Source organism: Ammospiza caudacuta, chromosome 16 (assembly GCF_027887145.1).
Source record: "Ammospiza caudacuta isolate bAmmCau1 chromosome 16, bAmmCau1.pri, whole genome shotgun sequence".
Classification (NCBI taxonomy): domain Eukaryota; kingdom Metazoa; phylum Chordata; class Aves; order Passeriformes; family Passerellidae; genus Ammospiza; species Ammospiza caudacuta.
In genome coordinates, this window is record NC_080608.1 from 10,646,764 (window position 1) to 10,663,172 (window position 16,409).

At 46.0% G+C, this 16,409-nt stretch overlaps 1 protein-coding gene across 1 annotated transcript in view; it reads right to left on the reverse strand.

Annotated features, from left to right (window-relative positions):
- The window catches only part of KLHL3 (kelch like family member 3), a 49,069-nt gene that overhangs the window by 29,161 nt on the left and 3,499 nt on the right, over positions 1-16,409 (reverse strand). Inside the window, exons 2-4 of the mRNA XM_058815218.1 lie at positions 12,059-12,175; positions 8,946-9,052; positions 3,715-3,836 (exon numbers count right to left, since the gene is read on the reverse strand). Coding sequence (XP_058671201.1) covers positions 3,715-3,836; positions 8,946-9,052; positions 12,059-12,175 — 346 coding nt within the window. The remainder of the gene's footprint in view (positions 1-3,714; positions 3,837-8,945; positions 9,053-12,058; positions 12,176-16,409) is intronic.

Here is a 16,409-nt window from a genome sequence, read left to right on the forward strand (position 1 = left end):
GCTGGCAGTTTGATATGAGTGTTGGAAAGCAGGCAGCAACGTAACCACTTCAGCTGCAAAATCAAGACCTAATTGAAAAATTCAGGTAATTAATGTGTTAAAATCACCAGCTACCCCACACATGTAGGGAGCAGCAGACCCTGTGTTCTGATGTGTGTTTATGATTTCCATTGAGATCAGCCCAGGAACCTGAGCATCTTTGAATTTCCCTGAGACACTCACTTTAGTTTTCCTTCCTTTTACAGAAACTGCATGATACAACTTCTTTCTAAATATATGTATCACACTCCATCTTCAAATGAATGAGGTCTTTATATCATGCATATCAAAATTTACAACCAACCTTGATGTGGGATGCAACAAAGGAGGAACAACAGAAGGCAGCAGGTGTAGAAATCCCAGGATGGATTTTCCTGAAAGTACAACACGACTGCAATAAAGACAGAAATTCTGTCTCTGCTCCATGCCTTCCAAACAAGTGGGAGGCTTAATCCCAAATACATGTTCACAGGTAAAACTTCTCTATCATCCATCAGCCCTGAGCCCTCCTACTGCTGCACCTTTACTGCCCTGAAATCCCACTCCAAGAATGAAGCTCCAATAGATAAAGCACATTGCATTTGCTGGGGTAATTCTCACCCAGGTACCCCTGCAGGGTTAGAAGAGAGTATTCCCTCCTCATGGGCTCAGGATGAGCTGAAAATCCCCTTTGCCTGCACATTTGGGACATAATCTGAGAAGGAATTGGATGGCCACCCCCAGGAACTCACTACATAGATGATGACTGGAACTGGCCACACAGGCTTGGCCCCTGGTACACATATCTATCCTTCCATAAAAAAACAAAACAAAAGACACTGTGTCATTCCATTGCACAATAGCTACAGAAATACGTGCTTAGAAAAAGAGTCTCACTTCCTGAGCCCATACCAGGCCTATAAAAGCAAAAAAAAAAAAAAAAAATTACAGGTTTCCATTAGGAAAGAAACAACAAAAGAGGTTGTTAAAAGGCTTCTTGTTGTGAAGGGCTGGGCACTGCTCAGCATTCAAACAAGCCTAGAAACATTCATTCTGCACTCCATGTTACCTTTGCTGTTCATCTTTTTCTCATTTCTATCCTGCTCTCATCTTATTTTTCTCACTGACAAGACAGTGTCTTTTCATTTATTCACAAGGTTTGATACCTTGGCTGCACCTGCTCAGTCAATGCCATTGAGCAGTTTTTTTGTCTTTTCATAATTTCTATAATGACATCACCTGGCACCTGTACCCAGAAATTGCTTCTTCCAGCCACTGAGGAAGTCCGAAGAACTCCTTTAAAAAAGCATCCTTGCCCAGCTACAGATTCAGAACATGTGACAAGGAAACAGGAGAGCTCAGGAGATACCTGCTGGGAAAAGAGAAATTCTCACTGTGTCCAAGCAGGGCTGCAAAGAAACATTGCTGAAACAGCACAGAGAGACACTGCTGAGGTGTCCTTCCAGATGGATGGATGGATGGATGGATGGATGGATGGATGACCCAAAGCTGTGCAGCAGGAGGATGTGGAGATGCAAGGGACCAAACCTGCTCACTTCTTTCTAACACTGACACTACTAATTTAGATGAAAGACTATAAGAAGGTTAATTTTTGTTGTTTTTAGCCTTCATGTGAAACTTTCCAATAAATAACAGAATATTCACTTATGTAACCTTTTCTTCTTGTGGCCAAAGGTGAATATTAACCTGTTTATGGCATTTTGTTCAGAGTAAAACACCCAGGGAGAGGATACAAATTTCTCTTTCTATTGGTTTCATAACACAATTATATTAAATGCCATAAAACATTTTCAGGATGAACACTTTAAACATGTAATAAAATTTAAAATAGTCAGTTAATCTTGCAGTAGATCAGCTTCATTTCTTAGCTCCTATGAATTAATTTGCCTCTAGCTTGAAGAGTTAATACAGAGTGGACATTGAAATAAATCCTGCAGTAAAAGGACCTGCTTTACTAGACTTGGAAAAAAAAATTAGTATTCAAAACTTATATTTTCTTAACTTACTGTCTGAGAGATGAAAGCCATAATGTAGCCAGAGATCTGCTTTAACTCCCTGTAATCCCTGGGCCACAGAAGGCATTGGTTATGTTTTACTAAAAAATATGGTTGTCTAGTTGCTCAGGAAAGGCAACACCTGGATTTTCAGAGACCTTCTGGGCAGGATGGAGCTGCTCCCACAGCACTGCTCACACCCCAGTGCAGCTGGAGCACCAAAACTGGAATGCAGCTGAGGTCATTGCCCCAGCCCCATCCAAGGCAGGCTCAGCAGATGGGATCCCAAGCTCTGCACATCCCAAATGCCAAGTGGGAGCTTCTGGAGCACCCAAGACCCAGCAGCATGGGAGGAAAGGAAACCTTTCACAAAGCACGTGGATACAGCCTGCATACTCCTCACAGAAACAGGGAAATTTACAGCCTGAGGGTGTGTAAATGTCATTTCTCCTCCAGCAATGGGAGACCCCAGAGGTGGAAGAAGCCCCACCCCAGTCCCCCAGTGAGTGATGTTGTGCCAGCTCCTGATGACCCTGACGTGGGTCACAGAGCATCAGCCAGGCCAAGCCACCCAGGGCTGGGTTTGAGTCTCAGCTCCTTTGCCATAATGCACCTTGAAGGTCTCCTCACTGCCGGGCAGTCAGGCTCCACACCCCAACCAGGATGACACTGCCAGGCTGAGAGCACACCAAACAGTCACATCTGTGAAACCAGAGGGCAGAAGGGGCAAGAAAAGGCCCCCACAGATGTAGGTCATGAAGGATGGGACTGGCTCAGGGGTTTGGCCAAGCTCCTGGACAGGGCAGCAAGAACTGCACTCTGCCTGAGGGGTTGGAGCAGAAGAGCTCACAGCAAGAACCTCATTTCAAGCAGAACCACTCTAATTTTGCCATGTTAATTAGGTCAACAAAACTCTCCCCAACATCACTGTCACAGACTTGCTCCCCTGGCAATGTCCAAGGCAAAGTGAGGAAGACAACAGGCTCAAACTGCCACTTGCAAACAAAACAGACCAGCTGAAAAGCATGTCCACACACAAGCTCTCAGCATCCCTCCCAGACATCAGTGGCTAAGTGCAGAGCCTTTTTCTTACCACAAATACAAGCAGAGTCAAAGAAAGAGCTCTACCAGCAGCTACAGCCAAGTGACACAGCAAAACACTCTTCCTGAGCACCCTGCTTTATTTGAAGGCTGCCTTTCAATTACTCTTTCCACTTGTGAACAAATATTTACCTCTCAGAAATTCAAGACAGAGCGCATACACAAAAAAAGGAAGAATGTCCTCGTTTGAACAATGTATTCCACTCAAAGCTCTGTGAAACAACTCAAACTACCCAGAAGAATTTCAAAACTAACAGCCACATTCCTGTGCCATGGCCTTAAAACATTTGACTCACTGCTTGTCTGAGTCTATTCTGACCTTCGACAGACTGACCCACAAGTCAGCACAGCTTCTTGGAAGGCAGATGCCTGCTCTTGTTACAACAGCTCCACACAAAAGCCAAATGCAACATGACTGAAGCGTGGGGAAAGCACTAAAGTGCCCCAAGACTAAACACAGGCTGGAAGCAGCTCTTTTCAAGCTCAACTACTTTCCACAGCCTGAGGAGACCCCTCACCCCTGAAGAACCTGTGCCTCTGAGTTCCAAGCTCTGCAGAGGAGCTGCTGGAGCAGACCCACCTGCACGTTCTCCTCGGTGACCTCGATCTCCGCCGTGTAGATGTAATCAATCAGCTTCCTCAGGGTCTGCCCATCCACGTCCTTGATCTCAATCTTCTTGGCCTTGCTTTCAGACATGTCTCCTGGAATTCAGTTCAGAAGGACAGTTACAGCTTGCTCCCCACACACCCAGCACATTCTCCTGCTGTCTGACTGCTGGCACTGTCCCTCACCATTGAGGAACCACCAGTGAGATTCCCAGAAGCCTCCTAATGCCACCTAAGAAACAACTCAAGATTGAGGACACTGGTGTAAACATAAATCAATAAATGCAAAAAACTCAGTTTCTTGACAGAAAAGAACCTGCCATGGTTCACCTGTGTTCAAACAAATATAAGAGCTAAAAATAAACCCCCAGTATGTCCCTCAATCATGTCTCAGAACAGGGACAGACTCCAAGAGACTGTGGATGTGTCTTACAAAGGCCTTTGAGAAAAACAGTTTTATATCTATTTATTAATGTTTTGTAATATATATACAAATGGATAGAATTAATATGAATGAACATGAATGAACATGAATGAATATGAATTGATATGTTACAACAGCAACATTAGGGTATTTTTTTTGTATACCCTATATTAAAAGCAAAGCAGTGTTATTCTCTTTCTTTAGAAAGAAGCTAAAAGAATATGAGTGAAAATAAATGAATATGAATTAATATGAATGAATATGTTATAACAGCGACAGTAGAGCATTTTTTTTGTATACCCTACATTAAAAGCAATGCAGTGTTATTCTCTTTCTTTAGAAAGAAGCTGAAACCTGCTCGGAAAAACAAGCACACAGACCAGCAGTTACACCCAGCATGCAGCAAGCTTCTCTCCTAAATTACCCTGCTGTAAGCTATCCATCACTTACACCTTGTGCAAAGCATCCACTGAAAGATGCAGTTCTCATCTCTCCCCTTCCCAACCTCACACCTCTGGATGCAAACTGTTTCCCTTCCCCAAACCCATAAGTACATGGAACTAGAGCAATAATTTCCTCCCTGAATACACAAAGCAAAGCCCCATAGCTGTGTAAGAGCCTATTCATGACCCAGAGCTTTATGCACACCTCCACACTCCCCGTGCAACAGGAGCACATCAGAATAACAAAAACATCCAGTGGGGAGGAGAAAGGACTCCCCAAGGCCCTCTCAGCATCCCCACACATGCTGACCTCACCCAGGAGCTAATCACCAGGACCTCCACAGAAAAGAAAGAACAAACTCCCAAGCGGAAAGAAAATGATAGGTGGAAAAACAAAGCTAAACAAAGGAGAGCACGAATAAATGTCAATTCTTCAACCTGGGCATGAATAATCACTACTCTCAGAAATCCGGTGACTCAGTACTGCTGTGGGATTAAGTGGAAAAATATTTCCTGCAGCCTATAGAAGTAATTACAGCCTACATCTCTGTGCAGCATTCCACAGGACGTGGCCAGGCACAGTAAGTGCACAGCACAGTCAGATGCTAAAGAGGGCCCAAGCTTGAGCAGAACCTGGATCCTGCTAATTGAACTTTGCTGACTTTCCCTATGTGAATAAGGAGGTGAATAATAGGAGTGGGGTGGGACCATGAGTGTTAGAACAGTCAACAACATCCCGAGAACTGAAATAATATTTGCCCCAAATTCAGTTTTTAAAATTGAATAATGAAATGTTATTCAGAGAAGCTCATGAATACAAATGTACCAGTACAAAGGGATAAATGGCCTACGTTTGGGAGGCCTTCAAAGCAGGTAGGACTTTTTAATTGACAAAATGTCATCTTCACATACTTCCTCCCCCTAAAAATCCCCAAACATCTCCAGAGATGAAAGGGTGCTTCTGAGGACAGAGCAGTCCCTATCAGCCCTGTGGTGCTGGAGGTGCCTGTGAGGAGCAACCAGTGACCCCCTGCATGGGGAGGGTGAGTGAGACCCCCAGCCCTGCAGGACCCTCGGTGTGGGGAGGGGCTCAGCCACACACACACACAGATCAATGCAGAAATAGCCTGCAGGGACCAATCTGATAACATCATCTCTCCTGGTGGCATCCATGTGACACAAGCAACAAAAATAAAAGCTGTGTGGGCTTTCCCACCCACCAGCAAGCTGCCAGCCCTGCATACCAACAGCCTCCCCTGGCTCTGCTGCAGGACCAGCCCGGGAGGGTCCCGTGTGCTGCGCCCACCTTTGGACAGGACCCAACCCAGAGCCATCCAGCCACTCCCACTGTCACAGGGGGACAAGTCTCCAGGGCTGGCGAATGGGAAAGAGCCTGGAGACACCACAAGGGAACCAAGGCAGGGGTTGGTGCAGACCAGGAGCAGGCAACAGACCCAGGGCAAGCCTGGGGAGCAGCCTGTGGGCAGCTGGGTGCTGGATCATTGAGGGCATCTCATCTCACATCTCTTCAGAAAAAAACCCCTACACCTTAAACCCCACAAAACACAACTCCTAGGGTGTCTTTCATAAGTCAGACTCCAGCCCTACCTGATACCTTAATTACAGAATAATTCCAATCACTGGCACCTCTCACACATGAGGAAGGGCCGCCTCACAGGATGCACTGCACAGACCCCATCCCTGCACACTGCAGCCAGGCAGACACCAGGGATGAGGTGAGAGGGAGCAAAGGCAGGCAAAACAGGCAGGGTGGCTCTGAGCAGACCTCTGTAGGAGACAGACAGCACACACCAGCCCCTCTTGGAGGCATTCCTTTCCTGCACCCCAGCAGCGCCCTTTCCACTCCCCTCTGTTCATCAGGGCAAGAAGAGAGCAGAGCTCTGTTTTGTCACAGGATGAACCACACTCCAAACTGCAGCAGCCCACAGTGCTGTGTTTACCCAGCACAGCAGCCTGCTCTGCTCCTACACATTGCATTTCCCAGGGCAAAGCCACAGCTTTGGCTGTTTCCTAAGTCACAGATGTGAGTGCATGAGTGCACTGGATAACAAAACCACAGCTTCTCACACATGGAGTGAGTGCTTTGAAGCAGCACATAAAACCTGCAAGGGAGGTTTCTGCTTCCTCCTTCTGCACTTCCAAAATTCCTAAGGTATCTGACAGAAGCAGTCCTAGCAGTGTCACTGGAGTATTTGTCACCCTTTCTGAAATGATTTTGTTTTCTTCTAAATGGACAGACATCACTGTCCCAAATCCTCCCCACAGCATAGTGCCAATAAGGACCAGCAACCAAATGCTCTAGAATTGGACCTCCCAACGATCTAGAAAGCCAGCATGGAAAGGGACACTCAGGAAGTGCTGGTCCCATCTCTCCTTCAGCACTGGAAATACAAATGGAAAATGTGCCTACCCCATTTCAGACTTTCCAGGAATACTTCAGAGAGGAATGGCTAACCAGAGGACACTCATGGCTTAGGAAAGACCCCAGGATCATGACAAGGTCATTCATGGCTCCAAAATCAGGGCCAGCTGACAGTCAGAGCCTGCAGGGCAAGCAGTGGTGGAGGTGGGTGAGCTGTGGGTCCCAGTGTGGTTCCCAGTGCTCACAGCTCCACACTGATCACTCACTGCTGGGGGACCCTCCAGAGGGAATTCAGTGTGCACAAGCAGCTCCTGCAAATACCCCTACAGAGCAGCTCAGAACGTGAGCCCTTGGCTCTATCACTGCTGTACAGTGCAAAAAACCAAATTACAACACCCAGATGGTGCTGAAGGTGTGATTTTAAACTGTCCCCGTGCAGCTGGAAGGAGATCACACACTCTGTGTGGTCACACGAGCCATCCTTGGGAATTTGGGCTAGGCAGACTGAAAGCAAAGGCAGAGCTGCTCTTTGCCTGACCCTCTGGCCCCGGGGACTCGTCAGGGGGAGGGGACAGGCGGCTGCCAGGCTGTCACCCAGCCCAGGGCAGCCACATGATGGGTGAGCTGATTACTGTTTAACTCACAGAGTGAGGGATTACACGGCCCAGAGAATTCCTGCATGGAAACATGAGCAGCCCTGCACAACCACCTTCCCACTCAGATGACCTCTAAGGATCAGAGGGTTTTTCCAAGGGTTTTTCTTTATTAAAATCTTCATCAGGAACAAGCACCACAAGTTGCCCACACACAGAGCTGCTTCTGAGCAGCATTTGCTCCTCTGCCTCACCATGCAGCCAGTACCAGAAAACACAAATGCTCCCCACCTTAGCTCACCACACTGATAAAGCCACCATGGGCAGTGTCACATCTCACACCTGAGGTTTTCTCCCCACCTCCATCACAGAAAGGAAAAAAGCTTCACTAACAACAAGCTCTTTCCTGAGAAATGCTGCATTCTGCTTCCAGAAAAATGAATTAAACTAGGTCTAATCTCAAGGCTTTTAAAAGGAAAAAACAAGGCCCAGACCACAAGCAAATGAACATGAAACAGGGAAAAAACCCTGAACCTTATTAATGTTGGAGCTCAGGGGCAGTAAAAACCATTCCTTGGGGTGTACAATAATTTTCTTTGTATTTGTCAGTTCCTATCCTGAAAATGAGGGCAAAGAAGGGAATGAAGCTCAGGAGTTTCTGACCACACTAATTTTACTAGAATGACTTAAATAAGCTGTTTACTCCCCTTCTTCAGGACTGACCCAGCTTTCTTTGGGTTTTTTTGCTGACCCATCTGGTCACAGCCTTTGAAGGGCACCTGCTTCAAGGATCAGGTGATCAGAGCAGGAATTTTGTCCTCTTCTTCCTTTCTGTCATTACCAAAACACACTGGGCTGCAGCAACTCACCCTGTTAAAAAGCTGGGCTGCTAAAACACACTGGGATCAAGAGAACAACGGTGTTATTTCAGGCAGCAGAAAAAAGTGCCATGGGAGATTAAACATCTGTGACTGCCAAATCAGTATCGGCAGGACTGAGCCTTGAAACTACAACTCCTGTGCCAGCAACTTCTTTGATGTGCACCATGAACATTTAGGGCACTGAACACGTGCTCAGTGGTAATGTTTTCATGATCCAAGGTCTTGTTAGGGGGGAAAAAAAATAACACACAAAGGAGTGAGCCAAATTCTCCAGTAACCTTACAGTGCCCCACATGCTATCTACTCACCCCACAGGAATTAGTCAAGGGTGACCAGCATCACCCATCAAGTACAGCAAACTGCAGACCCATCCGTGCCCCTTCTCTCTCAAGGAAACTTCAGCAGCCTGTGCTGCAGCTCCTGACAGAGACACAGCCCAACGGCCTGCTCAGCCCACACTGTCTGGTGTCACAAGCAGTACCTGTAAACATGGCACAGAAATAGGGGCTGCAGGCTGCCAGCACCACCCGGTGAGCTTCCATCTCCACGGTCTCGGCCACAATCACCACATCGCACAGGAGCCGCTTGCTGGGGAGACACCAGAGAGGACAAAGATCATTTCAGAACTCCCTGTCAGGCTAAAAGCTACATCACCACAGCCCCAAAAGAATGGACGACCCACCATTACAGACACAGCACCTGAGCTTCTGCCAAAGCCCAGGGGAAGGCTCTCTAATGCTTCAGTACCAGCTCCTGTCACTGTTTGCCTACACAGCAAAGCCTGAATCCTCCTGAGGCTGCAGCCCTGCCTGTGCTTCTGCTTTCCTCAGGGGAACAAAACCTGGAAGCCAAATGAGGCATACATGCTGCTCAAAGAACAAAGGACAAGCAGCTCCTTCCCCTCTCAAACAAGCAGGGCTTGGAGGAGGCACAGAAGAGCTTAAAGATTTGGGCACTACCGACTACAAGATTTGGTCAGGCTCTAGTAGATCTGTAAGACAAGAAATAGCCATGCAAGGGAACACCAGCACCACTTCTGTCTTTCCACAGGGAAAAGGTGGAGTGGAAAGTGAAGTGATTTCTGTACTCCCTTCCATGCTTGCCACAAAGGAAAGTGGCCACCAAAATATGACCAAAAATTAGAAATAAAATAATTGTGCAGAGGCTGCCTCAGCGATCTGCCAGAGCAGAGGTATCAATCACTGGAGTTTATCCATGGGCCTGAGGACTTCATTTACCTCATGAATTAGTCTGGGATTAAGAATCACTGGGATAAAGAACGGGGTTCCAGAGAGAAACCAAAAAAAAATACCTTGTAAGCTCCCCCACTGACTCATTGTAGAGCTTTGGAAAAGTCACTTCATTAAGGAGTGACCTTTTCTGCCTGCCCCACGTCTGTCCTTTGAGGATTCATTAGTTAATGTTTGCACAGAGCTCCGCAGATGCCGACAGCAAGAAGTGCTCAGCCTCCCAATAAGTTGGTTTAAGATGCTTAAGCATACAAATGCAAACTAAGGGTGTTCTTTTCAAATGTCAAGCCCAAAAAAAAGGATCAGTCCTGTAAATCTAGATGCTGCCTTCTCTTTGGAAATACTTATCTCCACACTGAACTTTGTCTTTAGGAAACTGCATTATCAAATAAACATACACAGAGCTTCTAATGGACCAGCTATGTCTCTTCTTCTCCATATATTGAAATATGTGAAAAAACAGCTGTGAAATGAAGGGTTATAGTTGGAATACAGAAGAAAGTAGGAGCTGGCAGTCTGTACCCTACATTCATTCCAGTTTGGAAAGGGGAGGGGCAATGATGGGACCTCTTTAAAAGCCTCTTAATGGAAGCTTCCTCATTTCTTTTAGCTTATGTAAAAGGTGCTCTGCTCAATTCCATTTTGGGCTATAGTAATCTAAAGTACCATTCATAAAATTAATTTCATCCACATTTGCCAACTAAAAGCCTAAGGGACATGGTTTAGTGATGGCCTTGGCAGTGCTGGGTTAAGGGTTGGACTCAATGATCTTAGAGGTGTTTCCAACCTAAACAATTCCATGATTCTATATAGTATATAGGTTAAAGGTTTAGCATGATTTTTCTAGACCCGCTGAATGAGATTTCTGGATGCATGTAAAGGGAGAAACTATTATCCAAGGCATCTATTAACACTGATTGCTGAGAGCTTAACAGATCCCAAGCTCAGTGCACATTCAAGAGATGTGAAAACTGTATATTCCACAACAGCAACAGGAGCCAACAAAAAAAAAAAAAAAAAAAAAAAAAAAAAAAAAAAAAAAAAAAAAAAAAAAAACAGTACTCATACAGGTGCTTAATGGCAGCTTTCATTCTTCTATATTTTATCTTTTCAGTATTGCACAAGATACCTAACCACAGGCACTAAGAAACATTGTCTATCTCCAGTTATTCCCACTCTGCTTCAATTAACAAAGGAATAACAGTAGCACAATAGATTTCTGAATATAGATGCACAAAACTTAAGCTTCAGATCCTTTGCTTTCAGTACAAAGAAAGGACCAGAAGGATGCCAGTTAAAAGTTAAAAAAAAACACACCCTGCTTCATATAATAGTTACAATATTTCCATTTTGTTCCTATGCAACAGAGAATTGCTGTCAGATATCTGAGGAAGGAAACATTTCCAATCCCTCTCCACACTAGAGAAGTGTGTATTAGGAAACTACTTAATCCATGGAGAGTTAGCTATTAGAGCATCTTTTGATTACTTGGAGTGTGCAGAAGAGCAGAGGGTGTTTGTTACCTGCTTTCATCACATCCCCTCAGCACTTAGGGAGCACGTACATTCATGAGTGTGACACACATACTTTACATAAGAATTCTTTTTAAAACTAGAAAGGTGAAAAGTCTAATGAATTAGTCAGAGAAATGCTCACTGAACTTCTGTCTGCTTAGTGGGATAACAGCCACCAAGAAACAATTGAGGCTGAACCACTGCCACCACCTTGCTGATGTGATGACAGCAGTTTTCAAGGCTGTGTTCACAGATGTTTTTTTCAGCCTCTGTTCTCCCTGTACCCACACAGCTGTGTAAAGACCAAGGTCTTCTCTTTTAACTAATATGGGAATTTTTCAATTTGCAAGAAGAGAGCTGACATTCTTCCTGAGTACTTGCTTTGTTTCACCCCTTACTTTGGAGTGCTGAGCCCAGACTGAGTGATGCTGCTAGTTAAAGAGGCTAAGAACAGTACATTAATAATCTTTGGTCTGTAATTATGTGTAGGTGTCTTAATGTCTGTAATGTTCTATTATTGGGTTTCAGACCCTTATCTCAGTTAAGGACATAGTTTACATCTGAATTTGCTGTAAGTAATGGAAAAACTAAATGAATTATCATCTATAAATGAAGACCATGGCTCAGATAACGTTTTTGGGAAGACAGGGGTCTGAGACTGGGGAGAGCAGCCCACCACAAAAGGACTTTCAGGATTAATCATTATTTGTGATTAATCCTCCACATGCAACCATTAGCTGTAATAAAAATGGCACAGACTATTTTCTATGTCCCTCAATCAGCACAATTCTGCTAAACCAGAGAGGGAGCCCAGTAAGTCAAAAGTGTACCTCCGTAATTCATTCATGACCTTGAAAGCCTTTCTCATGTGAGAGGGATTGACTGTCACTGTCCTCTGGTCCTTTTCATCTTCAGCTGCCTCAGAGGAACGGGAACTCTGCTTAATGCTAAAAACAGGGACAAAAAAAAAAAAAAAGGAGCAGAAGGTTTGATTCAATGGCACTTTAAAAAACAAGCATCCTAAAACTGCAGCACAGGGTATTTAAGCATGGAGCTACTCACAAGTCAGTCAGTCAGTTTAGGTTCCCCACATGAAACACATCAAAAAATGCAGCTACTTCTGCATGGATGCTGAAAGCCAACTCAGCCCACATTTCAGCCAGCAGGGAAGAAAAGAAAGAAGTGCCAAACACCTGAGGACAAAGCCCAGTCTTAACAGGCTTCAGGCCAGGAAAGCAGTATAAGTTGAAATTCAAGCCAGAACATAATTGCCTCACTGAATAGAAATGGACTTCAACACTGGGAACTACAAGAGTACCATGGATTTTTTTAACATTCATACCGAGAAAAAGAAGTTTAGCCTTCAATGTCCCATCTGAAAAAGGCAAGCACACAATACATTACTTGTATCTTCTTTAGAGGCAAGTAGAAAAGGGCTATTAAATCTCCCTGCACAGCTTTCAAAGCTTTAGTGAAGCTGCTTTCCATTTCAGAAATAGTCTATTTATTGCCACTGAAACATATGGAATGAATTATTAAACCTTCCTAGCAGAAGCACCAGCTCCATAGGTAATGTCAAACCAGAGGCACTCAGCTCTGTGCTGTGTTTAACCAGGCCAACAGGTGCCTAAGGCACACACGTGGCCTCATTACTTTGTTGGGAGCACTGGCTCTTTACACACAACTGACAGCAGGTCAATATCTCCACCTCCCTGGTCTGAGAGCCTGTGAAATCACTCAGAGCTCAAGGCTCCCACCTGAGAAGGGAGCAGCACTTTGAGGCAGGTCTCTGTTCTGCTGACCCCTCAAACCCTGGCAGCAAAGGCAAACAAGACAAGCCAAGGAGGGCTGTCCTTGTCTAAAACCAACCCCTAGAGAATGGTAGATCTCAGGAGATAACTTCATTGCCCCATGTGCCTGACTGGAGACCTTCTCAGAGCTTTTCCTTCCAAGGGACAGTCTCCTTCACCTTTGTCCCCTCCTCCCCACCACCCTTCTTAGTTGGGCTGGCTTGATAAAAAAGGCTGAATTGGGCTAAACCAGCAGTCTGGAGAGCCCAGCATCCTGGCTCTCTGGTGAGCAGAGGGTGATGTCTGAAGGAGGGCACAGAGCAGGGAAGTGTGGCAGGATCCTTCCCACAACACCCTGTCAGCTCCTGTCAAGGTGTGCATGCATGCACATATATCTCTATACACAAGCACACTTACACACACTGACTTTCCCTTTGAAAAACACATCATTCACTGTTTACAACCCCTGCAGTGTGAAGCCCTGGCTAACATTACACCCTGCCTGCTCCTGGCCAGTGGCTGTCACCACACCGTGTCCCCTGACAGCACACAAAGCTCTCTGCCCCCCAGCAGCCTTTGGGGGCTGCACTCTCCTTCCTGCAGAGGCCAGAGGCTGAGCAGCAGCCAAGCTGCACACAGCTCAGATCCAGCCTGCATACTGAGCAGCCTCCAGCTTTGTGCCTGAGACAAAGGTTAATGCCACAAACCAGCCAATTCTTTCACTTTGCTGAGCGAGTGGAATATTCTCAGCCGTAAGTGAAGCCACAAGGCTGAGCAGAACATCCCTCAGCACATGTCCCAGGGAGGGAGACAACTTCCCAACTCCGTTACACTCATCATCCAATTAGCTTAGTGTGGCTGGGTTAAAAGAGGAAAAATCAGAAAGAATTCCTCGTGTTCAATGTTCAGCATTCAAGGGACTGGTACCAGGCAACAACACAAACAGCTTTTCTGTCCCTGAGGAACACTGAACTCATTCTGTGCCACACAAACTGCCAGAGGTGTCCCTGGCCATGGAGCTGTGCTGGCACTTGGCTCTTCCCCAGCTCTGCACACTCCAGTGAGGAATCCTCCTTGCTGCAGGGACACAGCCAAACCCAGCTAAGCCTCAGTGCAGGGTCTGTCACAAACCTTCATTGGGACTTCAGGCCAGGTGACCACAGCTTTCAACACCCCAGCATAAAACCTTGATTTTTAAACAGCTAAACCTGCCCATGTGGCACCACTGAGGCAAGAAGGGGAAAAAAGGCTCTGGAAGTGCTGGAAGTGACTTCATGGAGCTTTCGGGCTCCAAAGCTGGAACACGTACAGGAAGTAAGCAGAGTAAACAAAAAAGGAAAAATAAAAAATAAAAAGAAAGTGAAACCAAAAGAAGCATCAGGGAGAGCCACTCCCATTGCTCCAGGGCAGGACATCTGGATCACCACAGGACACTGCCCTGGGCAGCCTCACAGACACCCCAGGGACCCAAAACCCAACCATGCACACAGAAACCATGGGGGCTCTTTAATAAGAACAAGCACACTGCTGAGATTTGTTTATTAGCTCTCCAGTGCCAGGGACCAAAGATGTTCAAACTTTTCTGCTGGCAAAAGATACAGTTCAAGGAACACAGCAAGTTTCACTGAACACCAAAGTAAATGTCAGGTCAAATGTCAAGCTTTCATAAAGCCTCAACTGCACCAACATTTGTCTGTGTATTTTAAAAGCAAAAAAACTTGCTTCAGGATTTTGGAAGAAGATCAATCAGCTCTTCCTAAAAAGCAGGAAAGATAAGCTTTTAAAAATCATCCTAAGAGACACCCTCAGCTTAATTAAAAGGGGCAGATTTCAGAATTTGCCAAAGAGAAAATACTGCAGAATGTCTGGTTGAAAACTTATTTCAAAAAAGATCAAGATATGCTATTTAAAGTTTTTTCCAAGTGACTCATATCAAAAAAACAAATTTGAGGAATTAATGGCTTAGAGCCTTTAACTCATCTCAAAGACTGATTCAGCTCCGATAGAATTGTGTTCCAGTAACAGAGAGAGGATGATTTTATCTGGGAGAGATATTTTACACTCCCATGCACATACTCTCAGAGATCACTGACACATTTCCAACATAAAAATGCAAGAACCTGAATGCTCCAAGCAAATGCACCCTGACAGAAAGCAAAAGCTGCTCCTGAGAAGACCAAACCATTACATTTCACAGCCTTTTCTGAGATTTGTCCCCCCACAAGGCTGAGAATTATTACATTTATTACACTGCTGTTATTTTAATGGATTAAAGCAAAGGAGGAATAGGGTCCTCTGATCAAAGATGCCAGCCAAGACCAACTGGAGATGCCAGAGCCCCTGCAGCCCATGAGCACAGGGACATTGTCCCCACATTTGCCAAGCTGATGTCCTACCACAGCAGCAGGACTCGTGAGCAGCTGCCAGGAGCAATTTGTTCTATTCCTGGGCTATCCGAGGCCGTGCACTCAGTGAATGGACAAATGATTTAATTTCCCTGGGCCAGATGAACATCCTCTTTACAGGCACAGCAGGATGCTCCTAAAATGAGCAGAGAGGCTCTTAGTTTCAGACAGTGCCAGCCCCGCTGCCCCCTCCTGCGTGGCCTTTCAGTGATGTCCCCAAGTAGAACAAATGAACCCCTATTTGAGAGTGCCCAATTAAGGCAGTGAAGCTAATCACCATCCTGTTGACACCGTGTTCCTCCTCTCCAGGACCCCCTAGCAGGGCTGGGCACAGGTTGCCAGGGTTCCCAGCCCAAGTGTGGCCACCACCCAGCTGACAGGAAGGTATTTTAAAAGCCATACCCCACCGTTCTGCTGCCCGCACGTACCAACTGTAAAGTTGGGTTGCCTTAGTTACCAGCAATAATTACAGATGTCTTTGTAGATTATGTGAAAGAATAAAAGCCTTCCTTAGAGATAAAGTGTCCCCTGGCAAGATTATTGCCGTGCAGAGAGCTGGTAAATCCCAGGAACAAAAATCCCAGCTCTGCCAAATCCAGTTCTAACACCGGCTTTATGGGAGCCAGGAGTTCACCCTGGAGGAAGGGCAGATCTCAAATGCAGTCTCCTTCAGAGCACAGAGGGGCAAGGTTCTGCTCATGTTTCTGGGAGAACAGCCTCCAGGCTCAGCTCCCAACCCAACAGGAACACCACAGAGCCCCCCTCCACCAGGCTCTCCCACTGGGGATGGGACACCAGACATGTCCAGCCCAGCCCCATCCCACTGTGCATCCCTGGGAGCTGCTCTCCTCTCCTGCCTCAGCAGCACAGGCTCAGCTCTGCTCTCCTGGCTAGTCCCCAACACTGCACAGCTTCAGCACCACAAGCTGGGGCACCCAGGCTCAGAGTCCTGCACGGACAATCCAGCACCTCTGTAGCAGCTTCAT